This window comes from Anthonomus grandis, chromosome 4, assembly GCF_022605725.1.
Source record: "Anthonomus grandis grandis chromosome 4, icAntGran1.3, whole genome shotgun sequence".
NCBI lineage: Eukaryota > Metazoa > Arthropoda > Insecta > Coleoptera > Curculionidae > Anthonomus > Anthonomus grandis.
Genome location: NC_065549.1, coordinates 23918231 through 23939388, shown reverse-complemented (window position 1 = coordinate 23939388; position 21158 = coordinate 23918231). Strand labels below are relative to the sequence as shown.

At 30.5% G+C, this 21158-nt stretch overlaps 2 protein-coding genes across 3 annotated transcripts in view; both read left to right on the top strand.

Annotated features, from left to right (window-relative positions):
* LOC126735622 (nephrin-like) overlaps positions 1 to 21158 on the top strand; it is a 1136035-nt gene that overhangs the window by 827629 nt on the left and 287248 nt on the right. Inside the window, exon 10 of the mRNA XM_050439679.1 lies at positions 10957 to 11103. Coding sequence (XP_050295636.1) covers positions 10957 to 11103 — 147 coding nt within the window. The remainder of the gene's footprint in view (positions 1 to 10956; positions 11104 to 21158) is intronic.
* Positions 15091 to 17537, top strand: LOC126735628 (uncharacterized). 2 transcript variants are annotated; one of them, XR_007660479.1, is made up of 3 exons: positions 15091 to 15426; positions 15492 to 16794; positions 16851 to 17537. XR_007660479.1 is itself a non-coding variant. In XM_050439686.1 (2 exons), exons 1-2 carry the CDS (start codon positions 15165 to 15167, stop codon positions 16223 to 16225), a joined length of 996 nt encoding a protein of 331 aa, XP_050295643.1. In that variant the 5' UTR covers positions 15091 to 15164; the 3' UTR covers positions 16226 to 17537. The 2 variants fall into 2 exon arrangements, 1 of the variants encoding a protein (XP_050295643.1); XM_050439686.1 differs by having other exon boundaries at positions 15492 to 17537.

Below are 21158 nucleotides of genomic sequence, written 5' to 3'. Positions count from 1 at the left end.
CTAATAGACAGAGAAAACACCTTTAATTTAATATGAGACATTCCTATACCTAAGTACTCGCGCTTTGGAAATAAATGCGTGTTTTCGTGAAATTTGCCAATTTTGAAAAATTTTATTTTGTAAATTACTTAATTAGCTTTGAAGATGTCATAATGCTTTATTAAATGACAGTGACATTTTTAGTTATGACAGTGATAGGTTTAGTTATATTATTACCCTTATACTTTATAATAAACTTAATTTAAAAACAAGGAGCATTATTATTGACTACTCAAATGAACTTTTGATGGACCTATATATTTTTCATGGATAATGAGCTCAAATAATAGCAAAAACATAAAGAAAAATTAACACGTTGTATCTAGATTTACAACCAATGGATAAAAAAAAGCTTGTTTATACTACAAAATACTTAAAATAGATAAACGTAAAAGTAACAAAAAAAAATACTACTATAGACAAATTTCGAAATCACTACCATTTTTCTCTAGACATTTATAAAATCGTTTTCCTTTATACCACTCCTAATAAAAATCAAGGGTTATCAGATCTAGCGATCTCGCTGGCCAGTCCCATGGTCCCATATGCCTAAACCATCTATCATTGTACAAGTACGAAAAATCTAGCAATGGCAGATTTTTCAAAAAAATTACTTACAACACTTCTTGAAGTTTCTAAGAATTTTGAAAAATCTAGTGGTTCATCACAAATTAAAAATTTTACTAGATAGATAATCTTTTAAAAGGCAAAATACATTGAAACTAAAATTTTCTTGAAAACCCTTTTCTTTTGTCGTGTGTGAATTCAAATCTGCTCAAGAATGAGTATTTCTTTTATTAAAAATTTCCTCCCTGGAAAATTTCGCTTGGTCGATCCAAATTATTTTTCTTAGAAGGTCAGCAATATGAATCAAGATGTTTTCACAGAATGCTACCCTTCTGTGATAGTCTTGTGGTTTTAAAGCCTGAACTTAGGTGAACTTGTATCGATGCATTTGATGATTGGCTAATATTTTTTGAATTAAATAATAAGACAAACCTGAATCATCCTTAGCACTTCTAATTGAAGCTTGTGGATATGCAGTGAAATATGATAATACATTCACAATATTATTTTATCAACTGGTTTTATTTCATTCAGGTTTTAATTTAGAGTCATAATTAACAAAATTATTTTGTAAACTTGCAAACTTTCGCCGATTCGTTAAATCTATTACATGTTTTTGCTATTATTGAATCATATTATCCATGAAAAATACACAGCCTCAATACTTCATTTAAGTAGTTAATATTTTTTATCTTACACTTTTTAATTAAGTTGACCATAAAACACAATTTAATATTTTATCTCAATATATCACATTTATTTAACCATTGTGGCATTTTCATGGCTAATCCAGTAATTTACAATTAATTAAATGAATTATTGAACTATAAGTAGTTTAACTGTTAATCAGAATATAAAATAAAAAAAGGGTGTTCTAATTTAAAAAAAATGGGCCTTTCGCCAATTTAGTAAATAAAAGATATTATTTTAATTTTCAACGACTCTGTATAATGCTTGTAATAGGTGTAGTAATAAATGTAACATAGATCTAGGACATATTTTAACATAAGTCTAAACAAATTGTATTTAATTATTTCCGAAATATGTAGGACAGCTTTTTTTAAAGGTTTACTTTAGAAATAGTTATTATGAAATATTATTTAATATATTTTAGATAGTTTATATCTGAGTGTGCATGTTTGGTCTTTGAATGTATACATCCTATATTTGAGGTAATTAGGTTCCAGTGTATTAGTGTGAACTAGTTTTGGGTAGAACTAAGGGAGTGCTACTATTAAAGGTCGATGTTGGACAGTTACTTACAAACGCTGTAATAGAATGTAGTAAAATGTTCCTCAAAGTGGTTTTTGTTCATTCCTCCCATGCGTAGAACTGGTTACTAAATTATCCCTTGAACTATATATTACATGCTGATTATATCAGGCTTTGGGAAGTTCATCAAGATGGTCTCTTCAAATGATGTTTAAAATTTCAGCTTTTTATAAACTTAAACAGCTAAGAAATAAACAATTAGTTATCCCTTGGTTTATAACAAAAAACATATAAAATTATTTTTTTCTCGAAAACCGCTAGAGATAAGTATAGGGAAGTATAATTAAAAAAGTTTTAAAACGAAACAGGAAATCAAAATATCTAAAAATATATAGGGTGTTATATTTAAAGATGTTGCAATTTTTCTATATAACGCTGCAATGCTAAAAATATTTTAGACATATAGAGCATTGTGTCCTACCATGGCTACCAAATTTTCAGAAAAGGCTACGTTCCGATTTCATCCGTTTAGCATCGGTCGTCAATCATCCTCTATGTGTATATATCTATATTTGGCAAAACGATAGTTTTCTTAGAAAGATTAGATATTCAGATTAGATTTTTCATTCCTTTTTTAAAAAATATTTAAACTTAAGAAAATGAATAAACATTTTCTCATTTTATTAATAAATTAAATAATAAAATATATCTTTCAAATTTATTGGTATAACTTAAAATGTATATACTTTATTATACTTTAAAATGGTGCAGTCCTTTTGAGGATATATTTTACATATTATTTTATACATTATTTGCTAAGTTAAAAAGTAATATTTTATAATTTTATTAAAATACTGTCGGTTTAGTATTTTGCAAAATTTACAAGATTTGCGGTATATTTTCTTTAAAAGAAATCTTTCGAATTATCTAAAAATTTTTAAAATCTTTTAAGTTATCAATGCAGGGTCTCTATGTAGTGTTTTAATATGTTTTAGTGACCCAGTTCATTCGCGTTTACTTTTAAGGGTTAAATTGGATGTTGGGTTAGTTCAAATCCAAGCTTTTTAAATCATTTTTTTTAATGCTAGTTTGCTCTGTATTAAGCCACCTTCATTTCCACCGTCAAAAAAACCTAGTAAAAGATAATTATAAACAATGTTAATAACATGCGTAGTTCAAAATGGTCAAAGACAATATTAAAACAAATTAAACTAAACTGTTAAAATATTAATAACTATTTTAATAATTCAAAAACAGCTTTAAAATATAAAGATAAAAATTAACAATAAAATTTAGGAATTATAATTAAAATTAAAAATTAATGGAAACATTCAAATGTTCTTACAACAGAAAAATTAAAGCTTTTTGTTAGATAGTATAGAGTAGAACATATTATTTTTACTCGTAGATACTTATTTTCTTGCTGATTCCATTTAGTTTGCATTTGTTTGGTTTTTGAGGAAATAGAAGTGTTGGTGTGCAAGTAACAAAATTAAATGAATAATATTTAAAAATTTTAAAGTATTCACTTTTTTTATATCATTTTTATAAATATTTTAAGATAAGTTATTTTTGTGTATGCTATTAAATAGTTATACAAAGGATATTTGAAGAGTGTTTAAATTTAATTTTTGATTTTATCAGATTGATGAGATTTGTGTAGAATATGCTTAAATTGTCAGTATCTTGTTTTTTGTTTACATTGTTTTTATATTTTTTGATGTTTATCATTTCCGAAATTAATCTTTTCTTATAGTTATTTTGATATCAATGATCTTAACCTCCTTAAAATTTAAATTGGTATAGTTCTGAGTCTGCATGTTCTGCAAGAGGTGTTTTGTTTTTTGATCTTAATAGTAATTAACGCTTTTTTGTGTTCCGTTATCCTAGTTTTTAAATATCGACCCCTTGATCTATACAGAATAGTCAGAGCATGGGATTTGTTAACAACACCACTGTGTAGTTCTTTCGGTCTTGACGATTTTTGGCTAGGGTATAGTGGTTTTACTGTAATTTCACGCACTTTTTTGGTGTTCGGTGGTGAAAGTTGTTATAGGTGGCTGGTGTTTGTTTTAAAATTCTATTAAATAGTTTTACAGAGTAGCTATTTTTTAGAAGTAAGGTTTTGATGTTATTTATATTTTAATTTTGAAAATGGGGGCATGATAGTTTTAAAGCTCTTTGATTTAAGTTGTGAATTACAGTGGTGGCCAAAAGTATGGAAACTTTAAACTTTATCAAAAAATGCAGAAAATATCGCAATGCGAAAACTCTCAAAAATATAAATAAATAGCTTATCAGCAAATAAAAAATTCCAATGGAGGTAAAGCAAAAGAATGTTGTTTATTAGTTTTGATGAAAGAGGAGTTATTTCTCTGTGGCCAAAAGTATGGAACCCTTTAATAAAATCATAATAATTATTTATTACAAGCTGTTTAATGGTACGATTTTGTTTGAGTGATGACAGGCACTATGCCTAAGTGTAAATAAAAAATTTGCATTGTCTTATTTATTTAATGTAACACGACGTTTTGGTTGGTAAGTATTTCCAACCGTTATCAAGTGTAAACTGACAGCAAACTACTATTCTATAGGCTTATATACTAGATGTGTGCAGCGATGTGGAAAGGAAAGTCATCCGTGAAAAGAGTTGGGGGGAGCACACGCCTCTCTCTAGATCCTACAGTGTCCTGACAGTAGAGGCTTCCAGATGTTGGGTACATCGATGCTTGGCTGGCTGAAGATCCCCTGATTCTGTGAAATGAAAACTGCCTCTACGAACTTCCTCTTCCGCCAGTGCTATTCCTTGTGTAGAATCTTGGCTTCTGACCATTGGAGATACTTACCAACCGAAACGTCGTGTTACATTAAATAAATAAGACAATGCAAGTTTTCACTATACCATTGTCTACCACCTTCAAAAACTAAGTGTAAATACTTATCTAGTGATTTAAAAAGTAAAATAGTTGAACTATACAAGAAGGCTTATAAACAAATTGAAATAAGTAAAAATTTAAACATTTTAAAACGCACTGTTTCAAAAATAATTAAAAAATTTGAAGAGAGAGGAAATGTTTAAGGTAGCCCACAAGCAAGGAAGACCAAGCAAGTTATCCCAAAGGGTTATAAAGTTAATAAAAAAAATATCGATGAACGACCCAAAGAAAACTTCTATAAATATAACTGGAGAAATGAGTGAAATAGGGATTTCTGTCTCTGCTCGCACGATCAGAAGAAGACTAAATGAAGTGGGGCTTTTTGGAAGAGTTGCTGTAAAGAAACCACTAATATCAAAGAAAAATAGAAAGGATCGCTTGAAATTTGCATGAGATCATCTTACCTGGTCTCACCAAAAATGGAATTTTGTATTGTTTAATGACGAAAGTAAGTTTCAAATATTTGGAAGTGACGGGAGACGTTATGTCCGGCGACCAAAAGGTATAAGGTACAGCCACATACCAAATGCCTACGGTAAACCATGGTGGTGGAACCGTAATGGTGTGGGGTTGTTTCTCCCGATCAGGTGTTGGCCCCATGGTTAAAATTGATGGAATAATGGACCGTTTTCTATACAAAGACATATTGGAGAACAACATGTTGCCTTATGCTGAGGAGGAAATGCCATTAAGATGGTTGTTTCAGCAAGACAACGACCCTAAGCAGAAGTCCCAATTTGTGAAAAACTGGTTAAATGAACAGAGCATTGCTTTAATGGATTGGCCTTCACAGTCCCCAGATCTGAATCCCATAGAGAATTTATGGGATCATTTGGACAGGAATATTCGAAACCATTCGATTTCAAACAAGGCTCAACTGTGGGAAATACTGCAAACTGAGTGGACTGCCATTTCCAATAAAGACTATGCAAGACTTGTCGATTCTATGCCATGAAGATGTAGAGAAATAATAAATTCGGAGGGATATGCTACAAAATATTAACAGATTTTGATTTAGATGTAATTTATATAAATAACTTTCTGCAGTTTCCAAACTTTTGCTAAGAAAATATTAATTGTATTTCATTTTCTTTTAATAATACGTTTAATTTCAAATTAATATGTTAAGTTAGGTAATATATTATATATAATTTATCACAATATGAGTAACTTTATTATACTTCCTGGTTTCTTAAAAAAAATATAAATTAAAAAAGTTTCCATAGTTTTGGCCACCACTGTATATTGATTTTATCTTAAAAGGGTTACTACATTAAGCGTTGTTACATTAAGCGAAATATTAATAAAACTTACAGTAAGATTAAATTCAAATATGTATTCTAAAATAATATAGTTAAAATTTGAATTATAAAAATTCTTGGTAGCATAAAAGACCTTGCTGATGAGAAAGTCTTTGATATATGTTTTATACTTTATAAGAGGTAATACACATACTGCGGACGGCAATTTAATAAAGAATGTTATCCCATAAGATTTTGACTTCTACAGAGTCTCGTTTATGAAGGAACAAGATCCCGTCCACTCCTGAATTTCAAAAATATATAGAGATGGTAGAATTAATATCTGAAGATCTATGATAACTGTCGGCAGTCTTCCATGTAGGGCAAGCTGCGTATATTTCTTACCACCCTCCTTTGAAAACGAAACACATCCTAAGCACCAGCATAATGCTTCCAGACGAGGATGGCATAACTTATGGAAAAGAGAAAAATAGAAGTAAAATAAATATCATGAAATAAATCTCAGAACGGAATTTGAGGTAAATTCAAAAAGTCTTCTGAGGAGAAAGGTGGTAGACCCAAGCATTTTGACCACGGATTCTGTCTAGGATTTCCAAAGAATTTCGGGATTGAGGTGCATACCCAGAAACTTTATACTCTTAGTACCAGACCTAGTTGAAATCGATATATGTTCAGTTGAAAGTTGTATCATCTAATAAATTTGTGGGAGGTCATTTATTTGTTATTGACCCTTGAGGAACTGCCACATTAATCACTCTCTCAGCCGAGTCTTCACCATTCACCTGCACTCTTTGCACTTTGGAAGGTAACTAGAAGTCATTTTATTGCTATTCCCGCTTAAGTAATATTTATTTATCTTTTTTAAAAGTAAGTCATAGGAGACACATTTAAATGCTTAACTTAGGTTATAGTATGTACTTGAAAGGTAACAATGACTCTTAAAGGCATCCTGGATCCGTTCAACTAAATTCAGAATAGCTAAGGTTGTATTGCGATTCCTTCTAAGGCCAAATTGACTGCCCGTAAAAAGATTTTTAGATTCAAAACATATTACTATTCTAATGACATACTTTTTCCAAAAACCTTCAAAATTATACAAAGAGTAAGATGGATCTATAATCAGAAGGATCTGAGGGATCACCTCTTTTAAAAATATGTACGATTATAGCTCTCTTTAGAGTATCAAGAAAGAAGCCTGAGAATGACAATTAATGAGTTTGGCTAGAAGGCCACAGAAAAGATGTTTAATACCCCTCTTAAAGTCTACAGAGAGCCCATAAAATGGGCTTTAGGGTAGATATATTATTGTGGCTTTATAGATTTTGGGTCATGTTAGTATAAAATTAATGACACTTATCAAGAGAAACCAGTACCTTTACTTCACTATTAGATTTATTCATATGCTCATTAATAATACCCTACATACATTAAATTAGACTGGAAGCAGTTTTTATCAAGTTATCAATTTTTGCTTAACTTATGGCTTTTTTGTTCAATATTTTATAATTTTTTATTAAATATTTTTCCTGTTAAACTTGCATTGATTATCTTATTATTTTAGTAAAGTACTTCTCTCAAAGGCCTTAATTCATTATTAAACTATTTTATTAAGCGATTCTGATTTTTCCTCCTAAAATAAAATTTCTGACGGATAGCATATAAACAAGCCTCAATCAAAACGTCATGAAAAAATTCAAAGTTCTTACCAGCAGGCAAACTAAAATCGAGAAACGAAAATTGTGCTCTTCGATGTGTAAGAAGAAAATATTCTTATCATGTTCTGTAATTGGTTTGAAACGTGTTTTTGTCGACCCAAAATTGTTTCTATTTCTGGGTAAAACAAGCAATAATTTTATAAGTGATCTAATTTTCGGTTACCTATGACCTTGGTCTCTATGACCTGCACATTGCACACTTGGTCATCCAGGCTTGAAAATATGTTGTCGAAACAGCTTTTACCTCTTGTTGGCTATTGAACCAACTGAACAAGACCAAAGTAGAGGAAATAATTTAAATCCTTTCATAGATACACACATCGCGAAAAGTGTTAGACCCCCTAGGAATTTTGTATAAAAATATTATATTGACGTTCAGTTTCTAGGCATGTAAAGTATGTTGTTTTTGCATTTCAAAGAACAAAAAAATGGTTCTAAGAGACTGTTTATTCTCGACTTGAGGCATTTTTAATAATATTATGTGTTCATATTTCTGGCTTGGTATTCATATTGTGTGTCTGTTTTGTTTGAAAATGCCGGGAAACATAATCTCAAGCAAGAATAGTGGCTTTGCACCAAGAACATTTGTCAAATGATTCAATTTCAAATGGTCTGGGTATTCTTAAAAGTTCGGTAGTTCGTATCGTAAATTTATACAAAAAAACTGGAAACGTTGAACAAAGACACCAAACTGGTCGTCCAAGAGCAACAACTGAAAGAGATCGCTATCCAACAAATTTCGTCCGTCGGAACCCTTCGGTTTCTATTACAGCGTTACGTGGCCATTTTTTAAAGACGTACCGAAGACCAGTATCAGCTACCACTATAAGAAGAAAGCTTCATGATGCCTATTTAAAATCTAGAAGAGTATTACGTGTTCCTAGACTATTATTTCGGTACATAGTGCACGACTTCATTGAGCACAGGAACATAGAGAATGGCTTTTACCCCAGTGGCGTAAGTTGCTTCTTTCGGACGAAACGAGACTTGGTTAAGTAAGTGACAATCGGCGTCATCGAGTGTGGAGGAATCAAGCGATCTGGAAAAGAAGAAAGACTGGCACAAAATTATACCATACCAAGGAGGAACGATCATATTCTGGGGGAAGGGGTATAATGTTTAATCGCCGCACACCTCTTAGTGTGATTGATGGGAATATGAATAGCAACATGTATGCAGAAAACATTATAAGAGTTATAATTCATCCACTTCGTAATGGGCGATAATTTTATATTTATGAAAGACAATTTCAGGCCCCTTTCGCACCACAAGGGCACAAGAAGCTTTAGAAGATAAAAATATTACGAGAGGCCGACCAACTCTCCTGATATAAATCTGATCGAACAGGTATGGGATTATGTTCAAAGAAGGATCCATAATAGGGATAAAGGTAATGATTGCAGCTCAAGAGAAATGGAACAATATCCCCCAAGAACTCATTAATAACAATATTGTTTCCATGCACAGGCATGCCAATTTCTTGTAGCAGAAAAGGAAGACATACTGAGTAATTACGTTACTACCTTTTTTTATGTAAAATGAAATTGATTACGTGCTTATTTTTTGTTATTTTTTGCGCTATGTATAAAATTGTTAGAAAACGAAAATGCACCTTTTTTTATTCATAAATAAAGAAATAAAAAAAGTATACTAACCATTAAAAAAAACTGAACTGTTAATTTCATTCATTTCCCTAAAATTATAAACAGGATTTTAAATTGCCGAGCCTCTTCCAGTAGGCAGCGGTCTACAGCTTTTTGTAGCGAGCTTAAAAACTCATTTACAAGTTTAAGGCTGCAATCTCATCATCAGTTTCCCAGTGCTCACTAATACAGATGACGTCGGAATACTTGTTAGCCAGAAATATTTCAAGCTAATTTATTTTATTTCTTATCGACTTTATGTTGGGGTGAAATAAACTTGACCATATAGAACCATTTTTGACTTCAACTTTAACAGACAGAACTCCAAGTTTAAAAGCACTTCTGATCTATTCCTACTGGGCGTGCATCTTTTCGTATTTACAATCTTGACTTTTGCCTTGATATTTTAAGTAGCTTTTATTATCTGATGGCTCCACTAAACGGTAAAAGCCAGTAAAAAAAAGCTTTGACCTGACCTTTTTGTTCTGCTTTATTGGAGAAAAACGATTTTTATCAGACACTGGTTTTCCTTTTTTTCTTGTAGCTTACTTCTGTCTATTGCTGGTCAGTATTTTCCTTACCGAAGCTTTCTATTTTTATGGCTTTCTCTAGTTCTGGTGAGAACAAATCATTGGTTTTGTTTACATTGACCGACGTATTTGCGGTTGGATCACTATTTAAATTTTAAAGGCTGGGTTGCCGAATCGATATGGAAATCATCTAAGGCATCTGCAATGTTGGATTTTGGATTTAGCTGCTCTATACATATGTATCCTATTTCTGCTTAGCCCTAATTTCAACTACGTCAATGTTCTGAAGATCCTGATCGTGATCGGCGATCGGCGGTTTTGCTGCTGATGCTGAGGAAACGACAAAAGGGGGACGATGGGCTGCGGTGGTAGAAATTGTTTATGATGATTGTTTCAATTTTGTGTACTTTCTTTCCACAATTCAAAATTTTCCTTCCGGAGCTTCTTTTTTTATCGAGCTCCTTAATTAGCTCTTTTAGGTATTAAATTTCGATATCTTTGTCTGATTTGTCAGCGTCGGCTTAGGTATAGGTTCATCAGAGATGGTGGTGTTATCTTCGTAGCAAGTAACACAATTTTACCCACAAAATTTGCTTTTTAAATCAATCTCATTGTATACAGGATCGAAGAAATGTGTTTTACACTTTATACAGATAATCACACTAGAATTTTGTATTTTTACAACAAGAAAACGCTATTTTATCCGGATTATTATTTTTGGGTTTGAAGTCAACGCCATTTTTTTGACAACTGTGAGAAGTAAAATTCCATATGATTTTTGAAAAAATATTCTTTAAATGTATGTATTAAAAAATAACCTATAGATATATTATGCTAATAGTACATTTAATTACCTGTATTAAATGTACTATTACTACTATACACTTTTTTAAAGAATCTCTTAATGTTTACTATAAGATATATATACTGTAGTTATGATATAGTAAACAAATTTATTATTTCGATGCATAACACACTAAATATTAACCTATACCTTAAATACTTTACATAAAGTTATGAGCCCGTTTTAATCTAGAATTATTTATTTGCAGGACTAAAACAAAAATTCGTGCTGGTATTGCACTCTGGGGAGCAGTCCGTTGCCAATATATCGGCGCTCAGTAGCCCAGAATTTTACATACCGAATTTGGAGCCCGCCCAAGAATATTATGCTTCAATTTATTCATTCAACTCCAAAGGTTTGTATAAATTTATATTCGCATAAAGCGCCGCCTCACAGCAACGTCTATATTCTGATAGCTTTATTTCTCTTTCATACTTTTTTTTCTTTAAATCACGAGTCCTCGAGATAAATGCGCATATAGCGAGAAATCTCGATGTGGTTTGAATGCAGCTGTGCAGAAATGCATTGCCAGCAGAAATATTGCTAGGTAGATTGCTGCATATTTTAAGTCTATTGTGTAAGCAGTTGAGATTATCAATAGGACCAATATAAGGCTAAAAGCTGCCAGGAAAATGGGTTTAGTATCTTCTAAAGATCCGTTATGCAAAATGAATGGATAAAACGAAACAATCAAAAAGGCAACTGAAATAAGTGTTAAACGTTATTAAATATAGCTAACACATATTTAAAATGTTAATAATTTTATAAGAAAATTAAGTAATACATTTTTTATATCGCCCTGACAATATTGAAATAATTAATTCATAAACTAAGAGTGAAATAATATGATGTCGAAAAACCACGAAAAAATTTAAAAAATTCAAACATTTTTCCAAATTTCTTTTGAAAAATTCTATTTATATATTATCAAAAAACACCTTAAATACTTTTTACAATAAATGCAGATTACCTGTAATTGTTTTATTTAACACTTTTTCTATTTATTGAAGTTATTTGGAATGTAAGGGAGTCAAGTAAAGGATTTTCTTTCGTTAAGAGCGTTCATCACCCCCTAATTTCTATTACATGGATAACTCTTTTGCTTTAAAAGATATTTTAATGAGATCTTCACTAGTATTTTTTAAATATTTAGCAGAAGAAGCGAAGTTATTTGTTTATTATTTTTTTTTAAATATTGATATTTTTCTTTTTAATAAAAAAAAATATAAAAAAATAAATAAGTTCGCCTCTAGTAAATGCGTTTTTAAGAAATTAACCCTAATAACATTTTATGAAATTTTTAATAATAAACCTAGCAAACGTGTAATAGCAAAATATGGCAATTTTCATCAAATTTTAGAATATTTACTACGTCTCGGCATACTTGGCAGCATTGCTTTATGCTTTATCGATCCAAGATCTACTGGCGAGCGTCGTTCCCGTGTCACCCCAATGTTAAAAAATATTAATATATAGTAATGTAATAAATTATGTAGGTTGAATATTAACAAATACGAAAAGTTTGGACTACCTGATTTTAGTTATTTTTCGAACTTTTGCCCACAATCCTTTTTGGTTTGTGATGTAGCGTTGATGTGTTTATAAATTTGCCGTACGCTGCAATATTATTAATAATTGTTATTAGTAGGCAACTAATAACAATTAATAATATTAGGTACTTAGTAGGATATTTAGTAAATTTTGTTTTTTTTTGTTTGAATTTTTAAGTCTGTCTGCAAGCGACTGTCGCCGCGCCATTGCGTCGCCTCGGTGCCGCCTTACCCCATTGTTAAACAATAATGTTATATTATACACAGGTAGAATAATGAGAAAAACGAAAATTTTAGACTGGGTACCTGAATAACTGTAACTTTTTACGTACCCTAACACTTTTTAGTTTGTGATGTGCCGTTGCATGTATATGGAAGTCTGTCGTATGCTATTTTTGTGAAAACTGTGAACTTTACTGTTATAGTGTTTTTGTTTTTATTGTGCAAGAGCAGTTATTTTTTGAAAAAATGGGAAAACGTAAAGACGGTAAATCCAAGGTTTACTATTCGCGCCGGAAATCAAGGAAACACAAAAAGAGTTATTATCTAACTAATACCAAAAAGTAAGTATGGATTTTAACAATTTTTTTTTTGAAAAAGTAGATTTATTAAAAACAATTAGATAAACAGTAGATAAATATTTCCAAAAATTATTTTATTATTTTGTCTCATTGTAAACATAAAAATATAATGTATTAGCATCTTACTGGAAACAAGATTTTAAAAATAGGTTCTTTTCAAAGATAAAATCTTACTATTTTTAAAAATTATCAAATGTCTTAAAATCTGTACATACATTTAACATTTTTTTTAATTTAATTTTTTTTTTGTATTATTGTATTAATCTCTATCCAAATCTATATTTTAGATTTGGCCATTGCAAAAACATACTAATTTTTTGTCATTTATTTTAGTACTTTCCGTACTTCTGCTACTTAAAGTATGCCAATTCATAACACATCTGAAGAGGAAATAGAAGTTGAAAGACAAAGGTTAGTGCTTTATAATTATCTATTATTTTATGCATCGTAACTGGAAAATTCAAACATAATATCTATTTTATTTTTTAACGTGTTTTTGGCGCTTTTTATTTCATACAGAGTGAGCCAAATGAAAAATGCATTTTTTGATGGCGTTTGAGGTTTAATAGTACGTCAACTAAAACTGATTTTAGTTGACGCTTTTAATTAATTTTATTAAGTTACCTATATTAAAAGTATTAATACATTAAATTCCTAAACCAACATATAATGCTATAAAATAATATAATGTATAAATTTCTTGGAATTTTATGTAAAATCTAAAAATCAAATAATATATCTACTTCCGGTATAACCAGACGTGATATCGTAATGCGGTTTTCACCGGCTAGTAAGGCTTTGTTCCCTGCTTTAAATGACGTAAGAAAATATATATAGTTGTATTTGACTTTCTTTAAATAATCCATCAGAAAGGGTAAATCACAAGTAAACGCCCTCTAGTGTATTTTAGGGAAAGTAATTTGACAATTTTTTTTGGTAGAATAAATAAAGCAACAAAGGACTTTTAAACAAAATTTGTTGAAAAAAAATCGGTTCAGTCAGTGCCGATTTTCAGCTGTTTTTATATTTCAAGATAAAAACTCCCCCCACCACTTTATTTGACATTTGACAGAAATTTTTGTAAAAATTTTTTTGTGAGAAAATTCTTCTAGAATAGTAATATAATATTTTGAGGTGTAGGTTGTTGGAGATTTTTTTGGCAAAAATGCAATTTTAAGATTCAAAGAAGTTGTAGCGCCCTCTAGCGGCCGACCAATGAACTTCAAAATAATTTCCGGCTTTTTTTTTGGGCCACTTTTATAACATTTTTTTTTCAAGGCAATACGATTATTAGGGCCTGAGATATAGCCGGTGAACATTCTTATTTGCCCACCCGGTACATAATATGTACCCAATTGGCCCATATTTCTTATTTTCTAATGATTTGTTTAAAAAGTGAATATGGAATGGTTTGTAACAAATTATTTTTAAAAAATTCGATGAAAAGCGTAATACCTAAACTCGTGATAAAAACTAAACTTTCATTTTGGCCATATTTTTTTTTATTATTTTTTAATTAGTTGAGTTTTTTAATTATTTATTTTTTATTAGTTTTCATATCAAAATATTACTTTTAGAACATCTCCTGATACCATAACTGACTACGTTATAGAAGGAAGGAGAATCGTAGATATTCAGAAGCTTTTTAAAGAAATCCAGAATTTATCCAGACACCCTCCATTTAATTGCACAATTGCAGATATGAACATTTTGACGGAAAATAGAAAAGGCTTAAAAAGTTCAATTTTACTAAAGTGCAAAATGTGCAATTTAGAAAAATACCTCAATCTGTTTACTCAAGATGAGTCTGAAACATCCATGGACATAAATGCCGCAGCAGCCTTAGCAACCATTTCAACGGGTGTTGGATTTACTGCCGCGGAAGAATTTATGGCCATACTGGATGTCCCTTTTATGTCTCCAAATACATATCAGCAGCACCATGAGTTTGTGGGAGAAAAGATAAGGGAAACGGCTTGGAAAGCAATGGAGGAAGCCGCACAAGAAGAGAGTTTATTGGCCAAAGAATTAGGAGAAGTAGACCAATATAATCGCCCCTGTATCACTGTTGTGGCTGATGGTGCTTGGAGCAAAAGGTCGTATAATGTTAATTATGATGCTGCTTCAGGAGTTGTAAGTTTACTATGATTTAGTTAAATACTTAATTTTGTTTGATTTTTTTTGTATTTTAGGCTTGTATAATTAGACAGAGGACCGGAAAACTTTTATTTCTTGGAATCCGAAATAAATACTGCAGCTTTTGTGCATACGCCAGTGCCAAAAACATGGAAGTCATTCCAGATCATACATGTTATAAGAACTGGTCAAATACATCCACAAGTATGGAATCCGACATAATTGTGGAAGGATTTCGAAAAAGTATTGACATGTATAATATTATTTATAAAAGACTTGTTGGGGATGGTGACAGTAGCGTCTATAAAAAACTGATCGAGGCTCGCCCATATGGAAGTTTACATGTGGAGAAAATTGAGTGCAGGAATCATTTATTAAGAAATTTTTGCTCCAAATTGCGTGAAATATCTAGTAAGTTTATTCATCATTAGCATTAATTTTTGAAAAAGCTATTAATTGTTCTTTATTTATTTTAGGTAAAAAAAGAAGCAACAGTACAAATAATCCGGTTTCACCATACCTGCGCAAACATATTTTGAACAATATACGAAGGATGAGAACTGCTGTTGCAATGGCTGTTACTCAAAGAAATAAAGAAGATAAAAGCTTTAGTATTAAAATAGAAAATCTTACTAAAGATTTAAAAAATATACCATCCCACGTATTTGGAGAGCATCTAAACTGTACAGCCATAGGATATTTTAGATGTGATAAAAAGTTTGGAGAAAAAAATTATATTGAAGAAATGAAGGCATGTGGGGTTTTGCAAGACATTGAAGTTTGTCTAAATAGACTCATATTGCATGCTTCCAGTTTGTTAAGAAATATGGACAATAATGTAGCTGAACATTATAACTCTGTGGTATGCAAGTTTATTGGCGGAAAGCGCATCAATTTTTCAAAAAGAGGGTCTTATCAAATACGGTGTGAAGCTGCAGCCCTATCTTATAATCTTGGAAGCGGAGAATACCACAGACAAATTTTTAAATCAATTGCTGAAAAAAGTCCTTCTGGTCATACAAAAAAATTTATTAATAGAGTTAAACAAAGACGTATTAATACCCTTAAAATAAGACCAAAAACCCTATTTAAAAAACGAAATAAATCAATTGCGCTTCCTGATAAAGATTATGGGGATCAGGAGGCAGATAATAGCATACAGCCAGACATGGAAGAAAATTTATTTGAAGAAAAAAAAAGGAATTTTTAGAAGAACTCGAAAAAAATGAAAATGAGATTAAGGATTTAGAGATTAGTACCAGAGGACAAGGAGAAAATCCAAAGTGGTATCAAGAAAGGAGTTTAAGGCTTACAGCATCAAATTTTGGAAATATTTGCAAAATGCTAGAAAAAACAAATTGCAAAAATAAAGTAAAAGCAATTCTTTATTCCAAGTTTCGGGGCAATAAACACACTAAGTATGGCACCGAAAAAGAACCATTTGCTATTCAACAATTTGAGGAAACCTACAATTTAAAAGTTGAAATGTGTGGTCTTTTTATTGATTCCGAATGTTGTGCTTTGGCTGCTAGCCCTGATGGGCTAGTTGGCTCAAGAGGATTAGTAGAAGTAAAGTGCCCATCAACAGCTTCAGCAATCAGCCCTACAGAAGCTATCAATAAAAAAATAATCAAGTTTGCCACCCTTGATGAAAATGGACAGATGCATTTAAAACAGAACCATGATTATTTTTATCAAATCCAAGGCCAGCTTCATATCACAAAAAGAGATTTTTGTTATTTTATTTTATGGACACCTATGGGGATGCTGGTAGAACAGGTAAGCTTTTTGTTTTAAGTAGTAAGATATTTGGTATAACGAATTTATTATTTCAGATTTGGCGGCAGGACTCATTCTGGAATGACAAAATGATAGGAAAATTAAAAAGTTTCTATTACAATTGTTTATTACCGGAAATTATCGACCCGCGATATAGTAGAGGACTGGAAATAAGAAATCCATCGAGAAAATAACAACATTTTAATTTTAAAATAGGTATATTAATAGATTTTTGCAAATATAAAACTGTACTTTTTAAAATAAAATTTAAAATATAAGTATGTATATAATTGTTTTTTCAATAAGATTAGGGTAAAATGTATAACAGTTCAAAAAAAATGTTTAAAAAAAAACAATTATACATAGATTTTGTATAAAAAATGTATATTTTTTTAAAAATGCCTCTTAAAAACTCCCCCGTACATCATTAACAAAAAGTCTCGCAAAAAGTTTAATAATAATTGTAGCAAAAAAAAAATTATATGAAATAGGATCGAGCACCCCATTTCAAAGAAAAATTTTGCCAATAATCGACAATCGTAATGTCTCATTATTCAAGTTTCATAATTCCCTGCGCCATGCTATTCCATCCTCACCAGATTTATATGACACGCGAGAACCTATCGGTTTGGTCGCCGCTTTGAAATGACCCCTTCCCTTCATCCTTCCGCTGAGTGTTGCCATATGTTGGGTGAGCCAAAAAATCGCCTATATTTTGAAATCCGAGTTGGTCACGTGCTGATGGATGCTCTTAATGAAATATCTTTTGAAAATGAGGCTAAAAATTTTTATTTTAATAATATGCAGGATTACTATAATTGCAGGTCACCGATGGATTATAGACATATTTTGAATAAAAGATATCAATAGTTACTTGAGGATTTTCATACACAATGTTTGAGAACGTGTCTCTTAAATAATTAGATACTTTTAAGAGAGTTTAAAATTTAAATATCAATCATATTGAAAAAAAATTACCTAAAGTAAATTAAATTAAGTAGGTATTAGTGCATAGCGGATTTACGACTAGGTACCGAAATTGATAAATATTTTTTAAATTAGGACCCAGATTATTACTGATGATAAGAATATGTCTTAATTTCCTAGATTCAAAATATTAATTTAGTAACTGAGTTCATAATTAATTAAAAGAAAATTGTGTACAGTATTTCTTCCATGATAAAAATGTTTACAAAAATCATACATAAAATAATAATAATTTGATATCATTAAATATATTATATTATTTGAAAACAGCCTAAATAAATTTAGGAACACACTCTTTTTCTATTAAGCCTCATTTTCTAAAGTTTTAATTGTCTATCTTTGAATTATTTTCAAGATGATGAATAAAATTTAGGTTTATTTGAAAGACCAGTGGAGCAATTTGGACAGACTTGAAAAATTTTATATTGTTTTTACTTATACCAATAACTTAAAAAAAACATAACACTTAAAGTAGGTAAGGACACAACCTCTGTCATGTTCAAACTAAAGAAATTTACAATATTATGAAATGAGGCCCCCATAAAATAAAATACTAAACACTAGTCCCTATAGGTAAGAGTACTAATATGAAATTAATTTTAAACAGAGCTGTAGTAACTAAGTAAATAAAAAATATATTGTTCTTTCGTATTTATATTTAGTTACTTATTTTGTTGGGTATGACGTCACTATTTAAATCTCATCTCACACTCTCTATTATTAAAAAAAAGAAAATATACTTATTTGTGTTTTTAGAATAATTAATATGAACCTGACATGACCTAATTTTTTTGCAGAAATATGTTCATTCTTAAAAAACATTCAAGTTTCTTCAATCTTCTTGAAAAATAGTTTATAGATATATATTATTTAAAATTCAGATATTACTTTTTTAAATAAATCTTTTATACAGAAAACCCGTGGGCATATACGTGTTTTAAAAGTTTCTAAGTATGCTAATTTAGTTTTTTTTATGTTATATGTCGAAACAAAAATTCTTAAATCCAGAAACATTTATCTTCGACCAATTCCTTTCTAAAGCCAAAACCACATCAATAAAAATAATGTTTTGCTTTATATTTTACGCAAATTTATTCGTATAAGCTCCAGTTTTATCGATGTCGACTACATGCGCTATAAAAGAATGCACACGGGGTCTTGTGGTGGTGGTCGTGGTATGTCGGTTTTTAATTTCACTTAAAAGAAGAACACGGTTTTTGGTGTTCGTTCTTAAGCCGGATTCTCACGGGTGGTGTATTTGGTCAATATTTGTCAACTCCATACACTTATCATATAGTGCTTTAGTTGTGCAATTATTTGTCACTGGCGAGTGCTGGCCGTTTTCCCGTCTCCTATCGGTAAAATCGCGGCAAGTCAAAGGAATCGCCAGTGCGGCGTACATACACTTGACAAGTCTGTACTGGTCTATATGTTTGGTGCATTCACACGATACGTCTAAACGTTGTTCATTTAGTTCTCTACTACTATTCATGCCGTATTTAGAAGCCGGTAGATCAGGTACGTGTTAGAATAACAATATTTTTTATTTAATATTTTTATGATGGAGTGGTGAAACGAAGTTATAATTGAGTTTTTGTCGACTTCTATTTAAAGAAATCACCCACCATATTCTTTTCTTATATATTTTTTTTCTTCCTTAATTTTAAATAACAGGAACTCATTACAACAAAAGCTGCAGAAGCCCAATTGTTAATCGTACATACCGTGTGAACGCTTTTACTTATAAAAAACAAAATATATTGGTCGACTCGCCAAGTACACCAGTATTGGTATACTTGTCAAATACACCACTCGTGAGAACCCGGCTTTAGTATAATAGCTTTTAACCTAGTATTTGCGTTTTTTTTATTATTAGGCGTTGTTTATTTGCCTTTTTAAACTATATCTTAAAATAAAAAGTTGTAATGTATGTAATGCACTTAGAAATAAAACCCACAGAGCTATTTTTAAGCACAGCTTCTTGACAGATGTAAATAGAAAAAGACAAAAGTTAGCTGAAGCCGCTGTGTTATTTGACGTCGTAATAAAAAAACAAACCGAACGCTGCTTTGTTTGCGAAGTAGTGATAAACTAGAGGTTTACACTTGATGCTAGGGTTGATTTCTATTTGAAAACCAATATTTATATATCAGAACAAGTCAGATGTCTTAATCACTTCAACTAATAAACTAATGTCCTAATAAACTTTAATGGAGAAATGCAATTACACCACATGAAAAATATCGTTAGTATTCCCATTAAAATTATATTAAATGGAAAAGACTCAAAATAATAATATATATATCATAATTTTGCCAAATAATTTTCAAAAATGCGGGAAATATCTCAAAAATCCGCGCAATTTATATTCGACGACGAAAATAGTTTTAGTGACAAAGGGATACAAAGTTTAACATTGTTAAATAGGCAACAGTTCAGAGAATTGTACAAAACATGTGATCCCGTGGAAATTAACGGATGTAGACAATTTTGTTTTACCACGATAGTTCGTGGTAAAACAACAAAAATATGGACGATCCAATTACGGGGTCATATTTTACGTGTAGTCTCGTGCAATGTATCGAAAATACTGATCATAGAGAAAATAATATTTATAAAGCACTAGATTTTCAATATATCTAAATATTTTAAAAACCTAATTAAAAACCTGACGGCAATGTGCACAAGATTTGGCACTAGGAGTAATGGAGATACCAATAAACTTGTAGTTAATCCCTATATATTTGAGGCTTTGTTTTTCTCTGCTAGAATAAGCCTAGTGATAATCAATATTAAAATCATTAATATAATGTATATGTATATCTAAAACAAAGATTTTCTTGTAACAACTTTAAATCTACTCTGCATAATGTGACTTTAATTTTATTACATAATAAATTTACATAGATATCCATTTTAATAAATACTAATTTGAATAAATAAGAAAACTACCTATTCAATAATTCACAATATTTAGTCTCTTTTTTAGGATACGCCCTGTGTAAATATATAGTTATTGCAGCGAAAGTAGTATATAAAAGATCATATTAAATAGTAAAAATTATTATTATTTTCGAGTTCGTAGTTTAATTGGAGAAATGGCAAAATCATGGATTTTTACTTTTAGGCAATTTTCAAATACACTCAGTAGAACTAGAACTTTGACGCAATGATAAAAAGGTCAACTTTTGGCATACAAAAATTTAGCGATTTTGACTGGGGGCTAATTTACTTTTAAAACCTACCATGTCCTTTGCATTGAACTGAACAGTGTTCAACGTTCGTTTTATTTATCCTCCTTTTTTAGACTAAAAAGAAAATAATGTGCACTATTTATTATTAAATCGAAACAGTATTAAAAAACGGCATTTTTAAAG

What these genes read in the sequence shown, in the direction of transcription:
- LOC126735628 (XM_050439686.1), top strand. Translation starts at nt 15,165, where the DNA reads ATGGAAGTCATTCCAGATCATACATGTTATAAGAACTGGTCAAATACA. An exon ending in CAAATTGCGTGAAATATCTA is followed by an intron (nt 15,427 to 15,491) that starts GTAAGTTTATTC and finishes TATTTATTTTAG; the next exon opens with GTAAAAAAAGAAGCAACAGT.